General features: G+C 54.5%; 2 protein-coding genes across 2 annotated transcripts; both read right to left on the reverse strand.

The window, feature by feature from the left end:
- Positions 1-1655: 1655 nt before the first annotated feature.
- On the reverse strand, positions 1656-3638 carry LOC128943531 (serine/threonine-protein kinase pim-1-like; the record flags this gene model as incomplete). The annotated part of the gene is made up of 5 exons (XM_054286448.1): positions 1656-1762; positions 2005-2181; positions 2795-3161; positions 3366-3416; positions 3540-3638. Coding segments are annotated over 5 exons (801 nt in total), but the record flags the coding sequence as incomplete, so codon positions are not given.
- Positions 3639-7856: 4218 nt separating this feature from the next.
- Positions 7857-8591, reverse strand: LOC128943549 (olfactory receptor 14J1-like; the record flags this gene model as incomplete). Its single annotated transcript, XM_054286461.1, has 1 exon — positions 7857-8591. A coding segment is annotated over one exon (735 nt), but the record flags the coding sequence as incomplete, so codon positions are not given.
- Positions 8592-14763: the final 6172 nt, after the last annotated feature.

Consider the following 14763-nt stretch of genomic DNA (forward strand, 5'->3'; position numbering starts at 1 on the left):
AAAATAGGTAAATGGTAAAAGATAAGAGTAAAATCCAAGTGTTAGTGAAAAAAACATAATGTTAGTGAAAAAAAACAAAATATAAAGGCAAAGTTAAATTCTGTGCATTAAGAGGTAAATGATCTTTTTAAAAAGATAACTCAGTTATTTACATTGTAAATGTGCTGATGGCATGCATCCATCTTACTGACCTCAGCAGCCTTTTAAAAGATTTTGGGCTTTGTTTCCAACATTGGTATTTGAAATTGTGGTTGAAGCAAAAGGAAATTGCTTTGTGCCCTTCCAGCTCCAAGCAGGACTGGGAGTGGAAACTCTGTCAAACCCCAAATCCTTTAGAAGATGACCTTCCTTCTCAGCCTGGAAATGAGCTGCACATTCCCTTTGAAACTGTGTCTCTAAGAAATCCCTGACAAAGTCCCACTTACGGCTTTTTGCTCTGGTTTGGCAGTGCAGAAGGGCAATTCTCCATCCACCAGCTCCAGACTCCACTGCCTCAGGAGCACGGCCCACTCGCCAGCTTTGGCCCACTTGTGGCACTTCTAGAGGAGGAAGAACGTGCAATTGCATAATTCCAGCCAATCAAGAAGGAAGAATGGGACAGACAAAAGAGATCCAGGCATTCAGCTGGGACTGTGGAGAGTTTGGGTCCTTGCCAGTTGGATGTGTGTCCCCAGCTGCAATCTCTGGGCCTGCAGCAGAGTCTCACTCACCTGCCAAAGCAGAAAGCTCAGGCACTGTGCTCGCAAAGGGCTCGTCTGATGCAGAGCTGTCAGAGCAATGTGAGGGCAGAACCAGCCCAGCTGGGCCCAGGGCTGAGCCCAGCAGAGCCCTGGCAGAGCCCAGAGCAGCCTCAGCACCCACAGAGCCCGGCTGCAAGGAGAGAAAGCAAAAAGTGCCCGTCAGCTGAGAGCTCCTGTGCCCTTGTGCCAAGGCCTGCGGTGCCCAGGCCATGCTGGCTGTGCCCAGAGCTGTGCCCAGAGCTGCCCATTCCTGCTGCCTTTGGCAGCAGAGAAGGAGGGCAGCACATGTGCCCAGCCTGCAGCCAGCCACGGCACATGCAGCCCTCAGCAGCTGCCCAGAGCCAAAAAGCAGCTGGGCAGCTGACTGAAGAATTCATTACATCTGCCCCAGCAAAGGGGGAACCTTTGGTGCCCAGCCAGGCCGTGCCATGCCCAGATCAGGGAGCATCCCCCTGCCTGTGGACTCACCTGCGAATTGGGCCTGGAGCCTGGCTTTGAAGAAGGTTCCAGAATCCAAGTCCATCATCTTCAGCTGGCCAGGCTGGGAAGAGATTGTCATCCTTGAGGTTGTCCTTGGTGTCTCCAGCAGCAGCCCCACCTGGAACAGCTTCTCCAGGGGCTCCTTCTCCTGCCCTGGGGCCAGACCAGGCTGTCAGGGCTCTGCCCAGGGCCCCAGCCATCCATGAACAGGACAAACAAAACCAGGGGGATGGTGGTCACCAGTGCTTGCCACACCAGGTCTGCAGCTCAGCTCCAGCCCAAGAGCTGCATATTCCCTTCTGCTGACCCCTGCTCAAAGCCACAGGCAGGACAAAACCAGCCTGGTTTGCTTTGCCACTGATTGCCAAGAGATGCGTGGAGCTGGTACCTGCCAGGCCCCTGGATCCAAATGTGCACGTCGATCTCTCCCATCTTCTAGGGCAGAGGAACACCCTTCACCCAAGGATGACAGAAAAGATCTTCTAAGGATGGCCTCTCCGAGGGCTGCATGGACAAACACCTCTTAATGATATCCTGGCAGTCTGGGGAGAGAAACCAGAAATCATCGGTCAATTGGAGAAGTTGCCCCCCTGTTCCCATGCCCAGGCCATGCTGGGTGTGCCCAGAGCTGGGCCTAAACTTCCCCATGGATGTTCAGTTTGGAGGACAGCAGGAGAGCAGGACATGTGCCACCTCCTCAGCAGCTGCCAGAGCGGGATGCCCATGAGCCTGCTCCTGTCTCCCAGCAATGGTACTGCCCCCGTGCCCAGAGATGAGGATCCACCTTGAGAGAGCCATCGTGGGAACAAGATCCGCCCCCGGATGATCTCCTGGCCCCTCCTGAACGGGTGCTTCCCCATGACCAGGTGGCACAGCAGGAGGCCCAGGGACCAGATCGTGGCTGCCTCGCCGTGGTAGCGTTGGTGCTGGATCCACTCTGGTGGGCTATAGGACAGGGTTCCTGTGGAACACAGACAGAGATCAGCAGGGGGATGCTGCTGCTCCCAGAGCCTGGCCCCAGCATCCCTGGCCATGTGGCGGTTGCCCCAGAGGCACATGGAGTGAGAGCTGCCCTCTCACCAGCACCTGGGACTTGTGCACAAACTCGGGGCTGGAAAAGAAGCCACCGGTGCTGGAAGAGGGCAGCACAATCCCTGGGAAGGCCAAACCATGACACACAAAGAAGAAACCCACCCAGTAGTGGAGAAAACTCACTCTCCTCCCCACCTCCATGGCCCCCAAAAATGTTAATAAGCCAAGGCAAACAAGGAGAGCAGAGCAGTCCAGCCCTTCCTCACCTGCACACCAAACCATCCGGGCACGCGGTCAGGCCTCCCTCTCTGCTACCCCCATGGGGGTTTGTGTCGGGCTGGCTGCCCCAGCTCCAGCCCCAGCCCAGGCCACAGTGGGTGCTGAAGGCTGTCAGCAGGGCTGGGAGCTGGCCGCCCTCACACCCCACCCAGAACAACTCGGCTCCAGCATCAATCCTATCCCGGCTGCAATAGGGGGAAGCCCCAGTGCTGCACCCAGGCTGGGCCACAAGATGCCCAGGAGCATCCCCTGCGAGGGCTCACCTGCAAACTGGGTGTAGGCTGTGTCTTGGAGGAAGGCGCCACAGCCAAAGTCGATCAGTTTCAGCTGCCCGCTGGCCAGGTCGAGCAGGACATTCTCGGGCTTGATGTCCCGGTGCAGGACCCCGCAGCTGGTGCAGTGCCGCACGGCCTCCAGCACCTGGCGGAACAGCCCCCGCGCCTCCTCCTCGGGCAGGAACCCCCGCTCCGCCAGGAAACCCGAGAGTTCCTGGCACCGCTCCGGACGCTCCAGCACCAGCAGGAAGCTGTCGGGGAGCTCAAGCCACTCCAGGAGCTGAATAATACCACCACAGCCACGGGACACCTTGGCCAGCAGCACGATCTCCAGCGGGGCGCTGGTGCCGTCGGGCTGCGGGAGGAGCGCGGTGCCGTCAGTGGGGCCGAGGCCGTGCCGGGGCTCTGGGAGCTCTCAGCCAGCCCGGGATGCTCTGCACGCCCCGCTCACCCCACGCCCGCTCTCCCCGCAGGGCTCCCAGCGGCTCCCACCCTGCCGGGCCCCGGCTCCTCGCCGCCTGGCACGGCCCGGCTGCTGCCGCTGGCCCCGCTCACTCACCAGCTCGCCCCAGTGCCGGATGCGATCCCGCGGCACGCGTTTGATGGCCACCTGCGAGCGAGGGAGAGCAGCGGGCTGAGCTGGCCACCCGTCCCGCCGCGCCCCGACCTTCTCCTCCTCCTCCCTCCTCCTCCGCCCCCTCCTCCCGTGCCCGCCGCCGGCCCCGCCGCTCACCGGGGCGCCGTCCGAGAGCCGCGTGGCCGCGAAGACGCTGCCGAAGCCGCCGCGCCCCAGCAGCGAGCCCAGCCGGTACCGCTCCTGCAGGGCCTCGTGCGCCTCACCTGCGGGCGAGACGCGGCTGTCAGCGCTCGGCTCGGGGCCAGCAACGACCCCCGAGCGCCCCTCACCCGCCCCGGGCCCGGCATCCCCACCCGCCCCGGGCCGCGGCGGCTTGGGGCTGGCGGCCGCGCTGCCGAGCGGCGGAGCTCGGGCCGGGGAAGCCGCAGCGGAGGTGGCGGGAGCGGCCGCGCCGCGTGTGTCCTCCGCGGGCCCCGGGAGGAGCCGGGGCCGGGGCCGGGGCCGGGGCCGGGGCCGGGACTGGACCCTGCGTCGGGTCCGGAGCCGGGCTCGGGCCAGGCGGAGCCGAAGGGCGGCGATGCCGCCCCCGCACCAGCCACTGATGCCCGCCCAGCAGCGCCACCGCCAGTACGGCCAGAGCCGGGCGGAAGCGAGACCGCGGCGGGACGGCCGGGGCCGGACACGGGGCAGCCCCGCCCGGGGCCGGGGGCGGGCCGGGGGCATGGCCCGGCCCGGCAGGGGAGAGGGAGGCGGGGAGAGGAGAGGGACGCCGGGCAAGGGACCCCGAGAGAAGGGTGCCCGACAGCAGGAAAGGGAGAGAAAGAGAAAGAAAAAGAGAAATGGAAAAAGAGTGTTGAAAACTATCTGTTTGCTTCTGCTGCTGTCGCCGCTGCTGCCGCTGCTGCTGCTGCCGCTGCTGCAACTGAAGCACCGGGGCCGTTCGTCCCCGTGTCCGTTCCCCGCTCGCCCCACGAGCCCCACGTTCGAGCCCCGCGCGCCCCGGGGACAGCCCCTCCGTCTGCCCAAACACGGGAACTTTGCAGCCTTGAGCCCGGATGCAGAGCCCTGACTCCTGCGCACTGGCACAGCGATCCCCTCGCCTGCTGCTGTGCATTGTCCTTGCTGAGGGTCAAACACTTTCGGGGCACCTTCCCTTGGGGTAGGATTCCTACCTGAGCCCAGCACTGCACTTACATGTCCAGTGTTGCTTTCCAGTAAAAAGAGGAGAAGGAAAACTGTGTGTGGCTCATGGTATTTTAGAACGCCTAAAAATCCCTAAGTCACTGATCTTAGAGGTGAGGTACATCTGGAATTACTGGGATGCAACATGGAAAAGGGGAGCATAGAAATAAATAGAGGAAAACATCTTGGATTGTTTCTTCCATTTTCATTTCACTTCTGGAAAGCTGTTTCAGTTTTCCAGGAATCTTCTCCTGTCTGCTCTTCCCAAGAATTTCTCATGGAGAACAAGGTCAAGCTTCTGTCACAAGATTTGCCACCAGGAAATTATGCCACTGGTGAAGTTTTCATTGTGACTGTTTGTGCTGGCTTAGGGCAAATTTTGGGAGGAAACCTCCAAAAGGAATCCATCTAGAAAGAAAGTTCAAGCAGCCCCTACCCCTACTAGTTCAGGAAAAGACTTCCCTCGAGAAAAGTGAAAAAAAACCCAGTTTATTAAACAAGTAAAGTATTCACAAGCATGAAAAATGAATAATATTAAATAAAACCTTGGACAGTGCTGAAGAGATGGAAAATTCAGAAAGTCCTTGTTGTGGGTTGTAGTTGGCTCACTCGGTCTCTTCTAAGTCCCTCTGGTGCTGGAATGCAGCGTCCCAGAGCTCAGGGGGCCACAGGTGTGAGCTGCAGGTGTTTGTCTGGGTTTTCAGTCCAGAGCAGGTTTAAACAGTTCCAAGAAAAAGGAAAGTCACAGTCCGAGGAACTTCTCTTCCTAAGCTAGCTAAAACCAAATTGCTGGACCTGGGCTGTGAAGGCATTGGGAAATTTCCAAATCTGGGCACTGGCGGTCTCAGCAAACACTAGATCTGGATGGTGCTGGAGTCAGAACCTTGAAATTTCCAAATTTTAGATTTCTGTGCCAGCAAATCACTGGACTTGGGCTGTGCGGGCAGCAGGAAATTTCCAAATCTGGGTACTGGGGCAGCAAACACAAGACATGGGAGGTGCCAGACCCAGTAGCAGAAAGTTGCCGGGTTTTGGATTTCTGTGCCAGCAAATTGCTGCACTTGGGCTGTGCCAGAATAGGGAAATTTTCAGGTCAAGGCACTGGCAGTTCCAGCAAACCCCACATTTCAGGAAGGATTGGATCTGGACCCTTCCCTTCCCTTCCCTTCCCTTCCCTTCCCTTCCCTTCCCTTCCCTTCCCTTCCCTTCCCTTCCCTTCCCTTCCCTTCCACAAGGTGCCAGAGGGGCCGGACAGCAGCCAGGCAGAAAGGGACCTGCAGGGACTGATGGACAGCAGGCTGGACATGAGGCAGCAGTGTGCCCAGGTGGGCAAGAAGGCCAATGGCTCCTGGCCTGGCTCAGGAATGGTGTGGCCAGCAGGAGCAGGGCAGGGATTGTTCCCCTGTGCTCAGCACTGCTTGGGCAGCACCTTGAGTGCTGTGTTCAGTTCTGGAGCCCCCAATTAAGAAGGACATAGAGGGGCTGGAGCGTGTCCAGAGAAGGACAACAAGGCTGAGGATGGGTCTGGAGCACAAGAGCTTTGAGGAGTTGCTGAGGGAGCTGAGGTTGTTTATCCTGCAGAAGAGGAGGATCAAGGGAGACAGGGCAGTGTCAGGGCACAGGGTGGACTTGATGATCTCCAAGGTCTTTTCCACCCTTGCTGATTCTGGGATTCTCTGGAACCACCCTTGGAGCAGTTGCAGGAGGAGCCCTGGGCCTCCTCTTCAGAAGCTCCAGCAGCCCAGGCCCCTCAGCTTCTCCTGCCAGCCCCAAAGCCCATCCTGTCAGTCCTGCAGAGCCTCTGCAGCTCCTCCTCACTGCCCAGAACACGGAGTCCCAGAGCCAGACACAGCAGCCCAGATGTGCCCCCCTGGCCTGGGGTGCCTCTGGCAAGGGAGCAGCACCAGGCACTGCAGGAGCCTGCAGACAATTCCTGCAGCACTTGTAGGATGATCCTGCTCCCCAAGGGACGTTCCCATGGGGCCAAGTCAGGAACTGCAATGGGGAGTGGGGCCAGAGAGGAAAGGGCAAACAGGGATGGGCTGTTTGCAGGGGAGGGGACAGGGCTGGGCAATAGGAAGAAACTTGCAGCAGGAAGAGTGAAAAAAGCAAAGGTGAAGTCAAGGAAATGCTGAAGGCATTTTGGGGGTGGCTGCTAGGCAGCCCTGGCTCTGAGCAACAGCGTCTGCACTGGGACAGGGAACTCTCAGCGGATGGGAACAAACTTTCTGGCTGACTGCAGAAGCCAAGAAAAAACTGAGTGGTTTCCCTGGTGTCCCCCAGCCCTTGCTGGCCCATGGGGCTGATGGCATTTGTGCTCCCTCAGGTTCATGTCCCCACACCAAGAGCATGGGGGTGCTCCCTCTGCTCTGTGCAATGCAAACAGGGGCTGCTGAGCCAGTGCTGCCGTGTCTGTGCCTGCAAGGATGGGGCACCTGTGTGAACTGGGGGAGAGGCCAGGGCTGCAGAGGGGGGATGTTGTTGGCAGCTCCATGAGGACGCTCTGGGACGCTGCCCTGAGCTGTGCAGCGCACTGGGGATGGATCAGCCCCTGCTCTGCTGCTCCTTCCCGTCTGCCCCAGGGCCCTTGCAGAGCCCCAGCCATGCTGTTTGCCCCCAGCCTGCCCACGGCCTGCCTGAGGCTGCTCACGGGGGTTTCTGTGCTGAGCATTGGCCTGGCCGTGTTCTTGAGAGAGCCTGGGCAAGGAGCCTGGAGCCCCCAGGCCCTGGCCTGAGGCGTCAGCGCTGCCCCAGCAGTGCCCATGGCCTGTCCGTGCTGCAGCCCCGGCAGTGCCACCCCCAGGGCTGTGCCCGGCCCCAAGAGCACTCAGGCCCTACAGCAACACCAGGGCCACCAGGGCAGCGGGGCAGGGCCACGGCAGCAGCACTGGCAACACCAAGTGCGGCTGCTGCTGCTGGGCACAGCTGCTGGGCCAGCACTGATCTGCCCCCAGCTCTGCACACAGACATTGGTGCTGCACCTCCAGAGAAGGCAACAAAAGGGCATCTCTGCAGAAAACTTGGCTGGGAGATCCTTTAGTTCCTTTAAAGCCACCAAGACTGCAGCCCCTCCTTGACACAGTCTGTGGCCACAGGAACTCTTGAGATACACAAAATGTGAAATGGAATGAACTGTGGCTTTTCTTTTGGAAAATATGGAAAAACTACAATCAAGGGAAAAAAAACCACCAGCAAGAAAACCAACAAGAGCTATCTAAGATGACTTTTATTACAAGTGATTTGCAAAAACTGTCATCTAATTTAGTCTTTCTGAATGCATCCAGCCATCAGTCTCCACACGGCAGCCTTGAGCTCCTGGTTCCTCAGGCTGTAGATGAGGGGGTTCAGGGCTGGAGTCACTACCGAGTACAGAACTGACAGGGTCAGATCCAGGGATGGAGAGGACATGGAGGGGGGCTTTAGATAGGAAAATATACCAGTGCTGATAAACAGGGAGACCACAACCAGGTGAGGGAGACAGGTGGAAAAGGCTTTGTGCCGTCCCTGCTCAGAGGGGATCCTCAGCACAGCCCTCAAGATCTGCACATAGGAGAAAACAACGAACACAAAACAACCAAAAGCTAAGGAGGCAGTGAAAACAGAAACTCCAAGTTCCCTGATGTAGGGTTTGGAGCAGGAGAGCTTGAGGATCTGGGGGATTTCACAGAAGAACTGGCCCAGGGCATTGCCATGGCACAGGGGCAGGGAAAATGTATTGGCCGTGTGCATGAGAGCAGTTAGAAAGGCACTGGCCCAGGCAGCTGCTGCCATGTGGGCACAAGCTCTGCTGCCCAGGAGGGTCCCGTAGTGCAGGGGTTTGCAGATGGACATGTAGCGGTCGTAGCACATGATGGTCAGGAGAGAAAACTCTGCTATGATAAAGAAGAGAAAGAAAAAGAGCTGAGCAGCACATCCTGTGTAGGAGATGTCCCTGGTGTCCCAGAGGGAATTGTGCATGGCTTTGGGGACAGTGGTGCAGATGGAGCCCAGGTCAGTGAGGGCCAGGTTGAGCAGGAAGAAGAACATGGGTGTGTGCAGGTGGTGGCTGCAGGCTACGGCGCTGATGATGAGGCCGTTGCCCAGGAGGGCAGCCAGGGAGATGCCCAGCGAGAGGCAGAAGTGCAGGAGCTGCAGCTGCCGCGTGTCTGCCAATGCCAGCAGGAGGAAGTGCCTGATGGAGCTGCTGTTGGACATTTGCTGATCCTTGGCATGTGGACCTGTTCATGGAGAAAAAGACAGTGTAGAGATAGAGGAGACACCCGTAAGCAAAATCAAAGCAATTTCCCATACGCTGTCCCCTGTAAGTGACACAGACCTCCTTTTGTGTTCAAGTGTTCTGCAGTTTTCTTTTTAAGCTCCCTCCATGTCTGTCTTGGTATTCTTGGATATCATAAGCCCTCAGCATTTTTGCTGCCCCCCGGGAGAATAGAGTGATTTCTCTGAGACAAAGTGATGAGTGGAGACTAAGGGGAGGTGTTCTTTCATTCTGATCTGTTCAGATTTTGTCAGGGGTTTAAACTTTAGCAGGTGGAGGGTGATCAACTTCCCATGTTTATTCCCAAAAATGCCTTAGGTACTGCTGAGAGCAGATGGATCCACCACAGCCCAGCTCCACATTTGTGGCCAAGGGCTCTCTTTGCTCATTTCACCAACCCAGCAGCATTTTCAGTGTAACAACACCGCTGCCTTTCCCCACCAATCTTATATCTCAGAGATACTCCAGGACAGGTTTGCGCCCTGAATTGAAGCTCCCAGCTTGGACTGAAATCTCAGGGACACTTCCAAGTGTCCTTATGATGGTATTGGATGAAGGGAGATGCAGCTCCTTCCCTGGCTGCACTGACAGCATTGCCCAGAGCCGGGCACTGGGGACAGCGTCACCCTGAGCCAGCGGTGCCCCCTGCCAGAGCCCCCAGGGCCGGGCAGATGCTCCCAGCCCTGTGCTCTGCAGAGGGAACTGGGCCCGGGGCTGCAGAGCTGCCCCACGGCTCTGCTGCAGTTCTGCCTGCACAGGAGGGGCTGCACACCTTGGAGCCCCGGCCCTGAGGGCAAAGGCTTGGCTGGGGCACAGGAGGGAGGGGGCTTGTTCAGAGGGAGGGGCTGCACTGGAGGGGATCCTGTGGGCATCTCTAAACTCTCCCTGCCACAGCATTGCTGGGTTTTGTTTTCTTTCATTCCCTGATCTTCTCTCTGCTTCCTGCAGATTTCCCTGCTGCAGGTGTTTCCCTGTGCCTGATCTCTCTGTGCCAGCACTCACAGACCCCAAAAAATCTCTGTGCACTCTCCTTGGTCCTACAGAACCCTGCCTGTTTGCAGGGCACTGGATGGGGCAGGTTCTGTTTGCAGCTTGGAGAAAGGACAGCTCAGACTGAGCCTGATGGGTCATGCAAAGGTGATGCTGGTGCTGTCCATGGGCAGAGGAGTGGCTGAAAGTACATTAGGAATCTCCTGTGAACCTATTGATCACTAAAAGTAACAGTTCAGATTTCTCAGGTACTTGTCAAAATTCATAATCATCCTTTAATATTTATACCCCCTCCCCGTCATCCTCCAATAGTAGGAAACTGAATACAGTCTTAGGAATTTTCCTCATTTTTATCAAAATCCTTGTCTTGGAAATATTCTGTGACTGATCAGAACCCCTCAGTACATCAGAGCTTCATGAGCATTTCACCTCCCCTGCACGAGAAATACCCAGAGTTGTACTCACAGAGTCTCTAGGCATTGGGATGTTCCAGCTTTAGGACATGGCTCCAGGAGCTGCAGCTGCATTGTCCTGCAGCCAGAGGTTCCTGTGCCAAGGGCTGGCAGTGATTCTGCCCCAGGCACTTCTCAGACCCTTCCCAGCCCTGACTGATTGAAGCTCTCTGTGCCTCTGTGCTGTGCCTGGGCTGGCTGCAGGCAGTGTCCCAGCCCTGCTGGGCTGGCAGAAGAGCTGCTCATCAGGAGAAATGTGCTTTTGAAGCTCTTCTTGGTTACCAGGAGCTGCATCTGTACCAGGAGCCCAGCCCAGCTCAGCAGCACAGATACAGGACTAGGACTGTAAAGAGCCTCTGGGGCTTTGTGCTCAGGCCCTGAACATCAGTCCCTGAGAAGGAGCTGAAGAAACCTCTCCAGAACTCCAAGTCAGAATCCAACTCCAAAGTTTCTTGGACTTGTAATGGGTCCCACTGAGGGACACGACTGAAAAAGTGTCCCCAGACCCCAGGCAGAGCAGAGAACTGGAGGCAGTGATGACAGGTGGGGACAAAGAGAAGCCAAGTCTTGGTGCCCTGGGGCACAGCAGGGTCTGTACCACCAAGGCCTGGGAGGAGACACCTTGTCCTGAGGCCCTGGGGCCTCCTGGCGCAGCCCCAGCCAGGCTGGGCACTGGCAGCCCCTTGTCCTGCCCTCAGCATCCCCCCCTAGCCCACATCCCAGTGGCCTCAAGGATCTGCTGGAAGGAGTCCCTGGGGAGCCTTGCTCAGGAATGGGGACTCCTGAATGCTCCCTGCAGGGATTGCAGGTTTTTCAAAGGACTTTGGGTTTGGCTTTTGCCTTGGAGTCTCTGAGAGCTTTGTGCAATGATGGCCTCCAATTATCTGCTGTAATTAGTCCCTGGAGAGGCTTTGTCAGTAACAACACTCAGTGGGGCTCATTAATGCTTCAAGGTACTTCAGTTCTTTTAAGGTACTTGGTGTTTCTGTTTTGATACAGACTCTGTGAGAGGTTTGTGCAATCATGACCCCAATTATCTACTTTAACAAGTCCCTTGGGAGCTTTGTACTGACACTCAGTGGGGCTCATTAATACTTTGAGATACTCAAGGTTTTTAAGGTACTTTGGAATTTCCTTTCCACACTGAGTCTCTGAGAGGTTTTTGTGCCATTCGGGCCTTCAATTCTGTCCTCCAAGGAGTCCATGAGGAGCCTGTGTTGGGGATGGACCTCAGTGGGAGCCATGAATGCCTTGAGACACTTTGCGGTTTTCTTCTGACTTTGACTCCTGGAAAGGTTTGTGCAATCTCCTCTCAGGCCCTAAGGTTCAAGGGCTCAGCTCCAAATGCACAGTGAGGCGCATGAGGATCAAGCAAATCCTGACAAACCATGACTCTGCCTTGATTTCCCTCTGCTCTCATGGAGCTCATCAGGAAGCTGTCTGTAGTGGTTTTTGTTCACTAATTTGAGATTTCTTGGAGAATACAGCAATGATTGTGATGGGTTCAGTGTTGGCTATATACCAGTACACTCACTAGATTATACGTACTTATTTCCTGCTGTGAGGTAGGATTAGGAGAAAGGCAAAGTAGCCTCAAAACTTTAAAAGGGTATAAAGAAAAGTTTATTACCAGTAACTAGAAGAAAGAGTAATATGAATGCAAAAAAAACTTTTGGAACACTTCTCCTCTCCCTGCAAGCTTTTCTTTCTTACTGACAATGAAAGAGACAAAACCTAAAATTTTCAGTCACTTTGCCACCTCTAGAATAGTTTTTCTTCAATTCACGTAGGGAAAGGAGTCTCTCTTCCATGCTATGGAAGCTTTACAAGAAAACATATTTCTCGTGGCTCTCAATTCCCATGAACATCAGCCTCCCAGAAAATCTGCAATCGTGAAGTCCCTCCCATTTTTTCACATCTTTTGCCACATCTGTGTTTATGGGCATGTTAGTTTATGGGGTATTAGTTTAAAGATGAGCTGCTTAGGAACAAAGGTTCTCTTCATCTATTTCTGAAATCATCTTCATATCTACAAACAGAGGTCTTCTTCTCTTCATGAGGCACAGGGTCTCATCACTAGTCTCTCTTTCTCTGTTCAAATTTCTCATGGGATCATAGCTACTTCAAGGTTTGCTTACTTTAACATGGAGGTTTTTGCTGAACAAGTCATCTTCCCATGCTTTTCAATGCCTTATAGGGAAAAAGAGACTCTGATGTATCAATGACATCCTTCTCCATTGCTTTACAAGAGGATTTCAGCTCCAAGATCAAGACATCTCCTCATCCCTCCTATCTGGGACTCAGCTTCCACTTCACTGACCTCCATGTCTTTGTGCTGCTCATGTATGTATCTGCACTTTGTCCTTTTCTCTCCCTCGAGGGAGGATGGAAGCACTGAAAGAGTTCATATCTCACCCGGGGCCTGCAGATGGTTCTGTGACCCCAGCCGGGCTCGGTGCTTGTGGCCGGAGCTGTTTTATGATGGAGGTTTCTGCAGCAGCTGCGCTGGGGCTGTGTCAGGATGGGCCGCGCTGGGGCAGGGCCAGGATCTCAGCAGCCAGGCCAGAACTCAGCAGCAGCATGGCCGGGGCCGATGGCTTCTCCTCCCCCTGCCTGGGGCTTGCGGCTGAACCCCAACAGTGGCAGAATCTTGGCCGAGCCAGCCCGGCCCGGGGCTGCTCCTGGGGCCCGGTGGATCATGGCTCAGCCTGGGCTGGTGGCGGGGCAGGGCTCAGCAGAGCCCAGATGGTCACAACTGCAGCCATGGCCCGGCCGGGCCTCGGCCCCGCGGCCTCCCCTGCCCTGCCCGGCAGCCGATGGGGCCTGGCGGGGTCCCTGGGAATGGGCCCGGCCCCACGGCAGGAGCCGCCCGGCCCGGCCTGGCTGAGATGGGGGCCAGGTCGGCCTTGTTACCTCTTTGCCAGCCAGAAGGGAAAGAGACCCTCTGTCCTGGTTTGAAAAGCAAGTGAGTTTTTTGGGATGCTGTAGTTAAACCAATAGGTGCCCAGATTTGAATATTGGCATGCGGTGTGGCCACTGAGGACATGGATACGCCTCTGAGAACACAGGGGGTTAAAAGCAGAGAACTGCCAAGAAAACTTTCTTTTGGTTCTGATGGGTGAAAGAAACCTATGTTGTTAGCTTTTTCTGCTATTTGAAATATTCCTGATTGTTGGATCCAAATTATTCCTAATTGCTGTAAGTTTCTTGTTCACTGCATGTATTATTTTGCTATGATGTTTCATCATACTTATAAAAAAAGACATGCATCTCATTCTTAAAAAACAAAAAAGAAGAGGAATGAACGCCTTATGAACATTCAAGTAATGCAATATGTACATGAGAAATTTGGACAACTAATCATTTTGAATAATGCAATATTTACATGAGAAATTTGGAAAAAAGATCATCACATCTAAATCCCAATAGGCTCTATCACAGTGAAGCCTAATTAATTCATTAACTTCAGGAGAAGATGTGCCTGTGTTTTATCATCAGCAGTTCAAAGCAGTCACCTGTTCATTCCATCAGACACTGATCAGTTCTGAAAAAATGAGGCCCAGTGAAAGGAGAAATAACCCCATCACCTTGCAGCCTTTGTGGCCAGAGCAGGAGCAGAAGGAGCACTGCCAAGACATGGCTGTGGCTGGAAACTGACAGAGGCAATTTGCCAACAAAAGCCTCATGGCATCCTCATGGTACAGTGCTCCTACGAACCTTCTGCAGTTATTCCCTGTTCCAGTGCCCAGGAGGACATTCAGTGATGTCAAAGATCAGCATTTCCAGCTCACAGACTTTCTCATCCTTCTCAACTAATTGGAAACAATGGTCATTTCTTTTCATTTCCCTAAGAGACATTGGACATTTTTCTTTTGTTTTCTCATGCTGCAAAACCCTGTGTCCATGACTTGATAGAATTTGGTAAGTTTTGTTGATTGTAATTGGTCATTTATCTATCTTATCCCATATCTAATAGATAACCAGTGACAACTGTGATGAGATAATACCCTCACAAGAGTGAGCTGTTTCAACATCAGAACATAGGAGCCTTTTTTAAATGAACGAAAAGGGGGAGATGTCATAGACCAGTAGAATAATGATAAAAGAAAGGCCTTTTGAAATCAGGCCTTCTTCTGCCATATTAATAGCTGGCCTGTCATCTCTTCTGAGTGCAGCTAAGCAGTTACAAGTTCCCATGTGAAGCTATTTGGAGAATGAGACTTTGTGAACAATCTATTCTGAGGGTGAAAAACTGCAAAAATGCACCTGCAACAACAAGGGATTAGTCCCATGAGACTCGGTGAAGAGAACAGGTAAACAATACAATAGAGAGATTTGATGCACAAGTAAAATCTAATTTATTAACCAATAACAGAAGAACTGCTAGGAAATCTATGAACTAACTAATGTTGCACACGAGGTCTGTCAAACTATGTAAAACGAATTTTGTGAATAAAGAGTAAAGAGTTCTCCAGCTCAGCTGGGTCTTCTGGGATTGCAG

Source organism: Melozone crissalis, unplaced genomic scaffold (assembly GCF_028551555.1).
Source record: "Melozone crissalis strain CALT ecotype California unplaced genomic scaffold, PUWL_Pcris_2 ptg000046l_1, whole genome shotgun sequence".
NCBI lineage: Eukaryota > Metazoa > Chordata > Aves > Passeriformes > Passerellidae > Melozone > Melozone crissalis.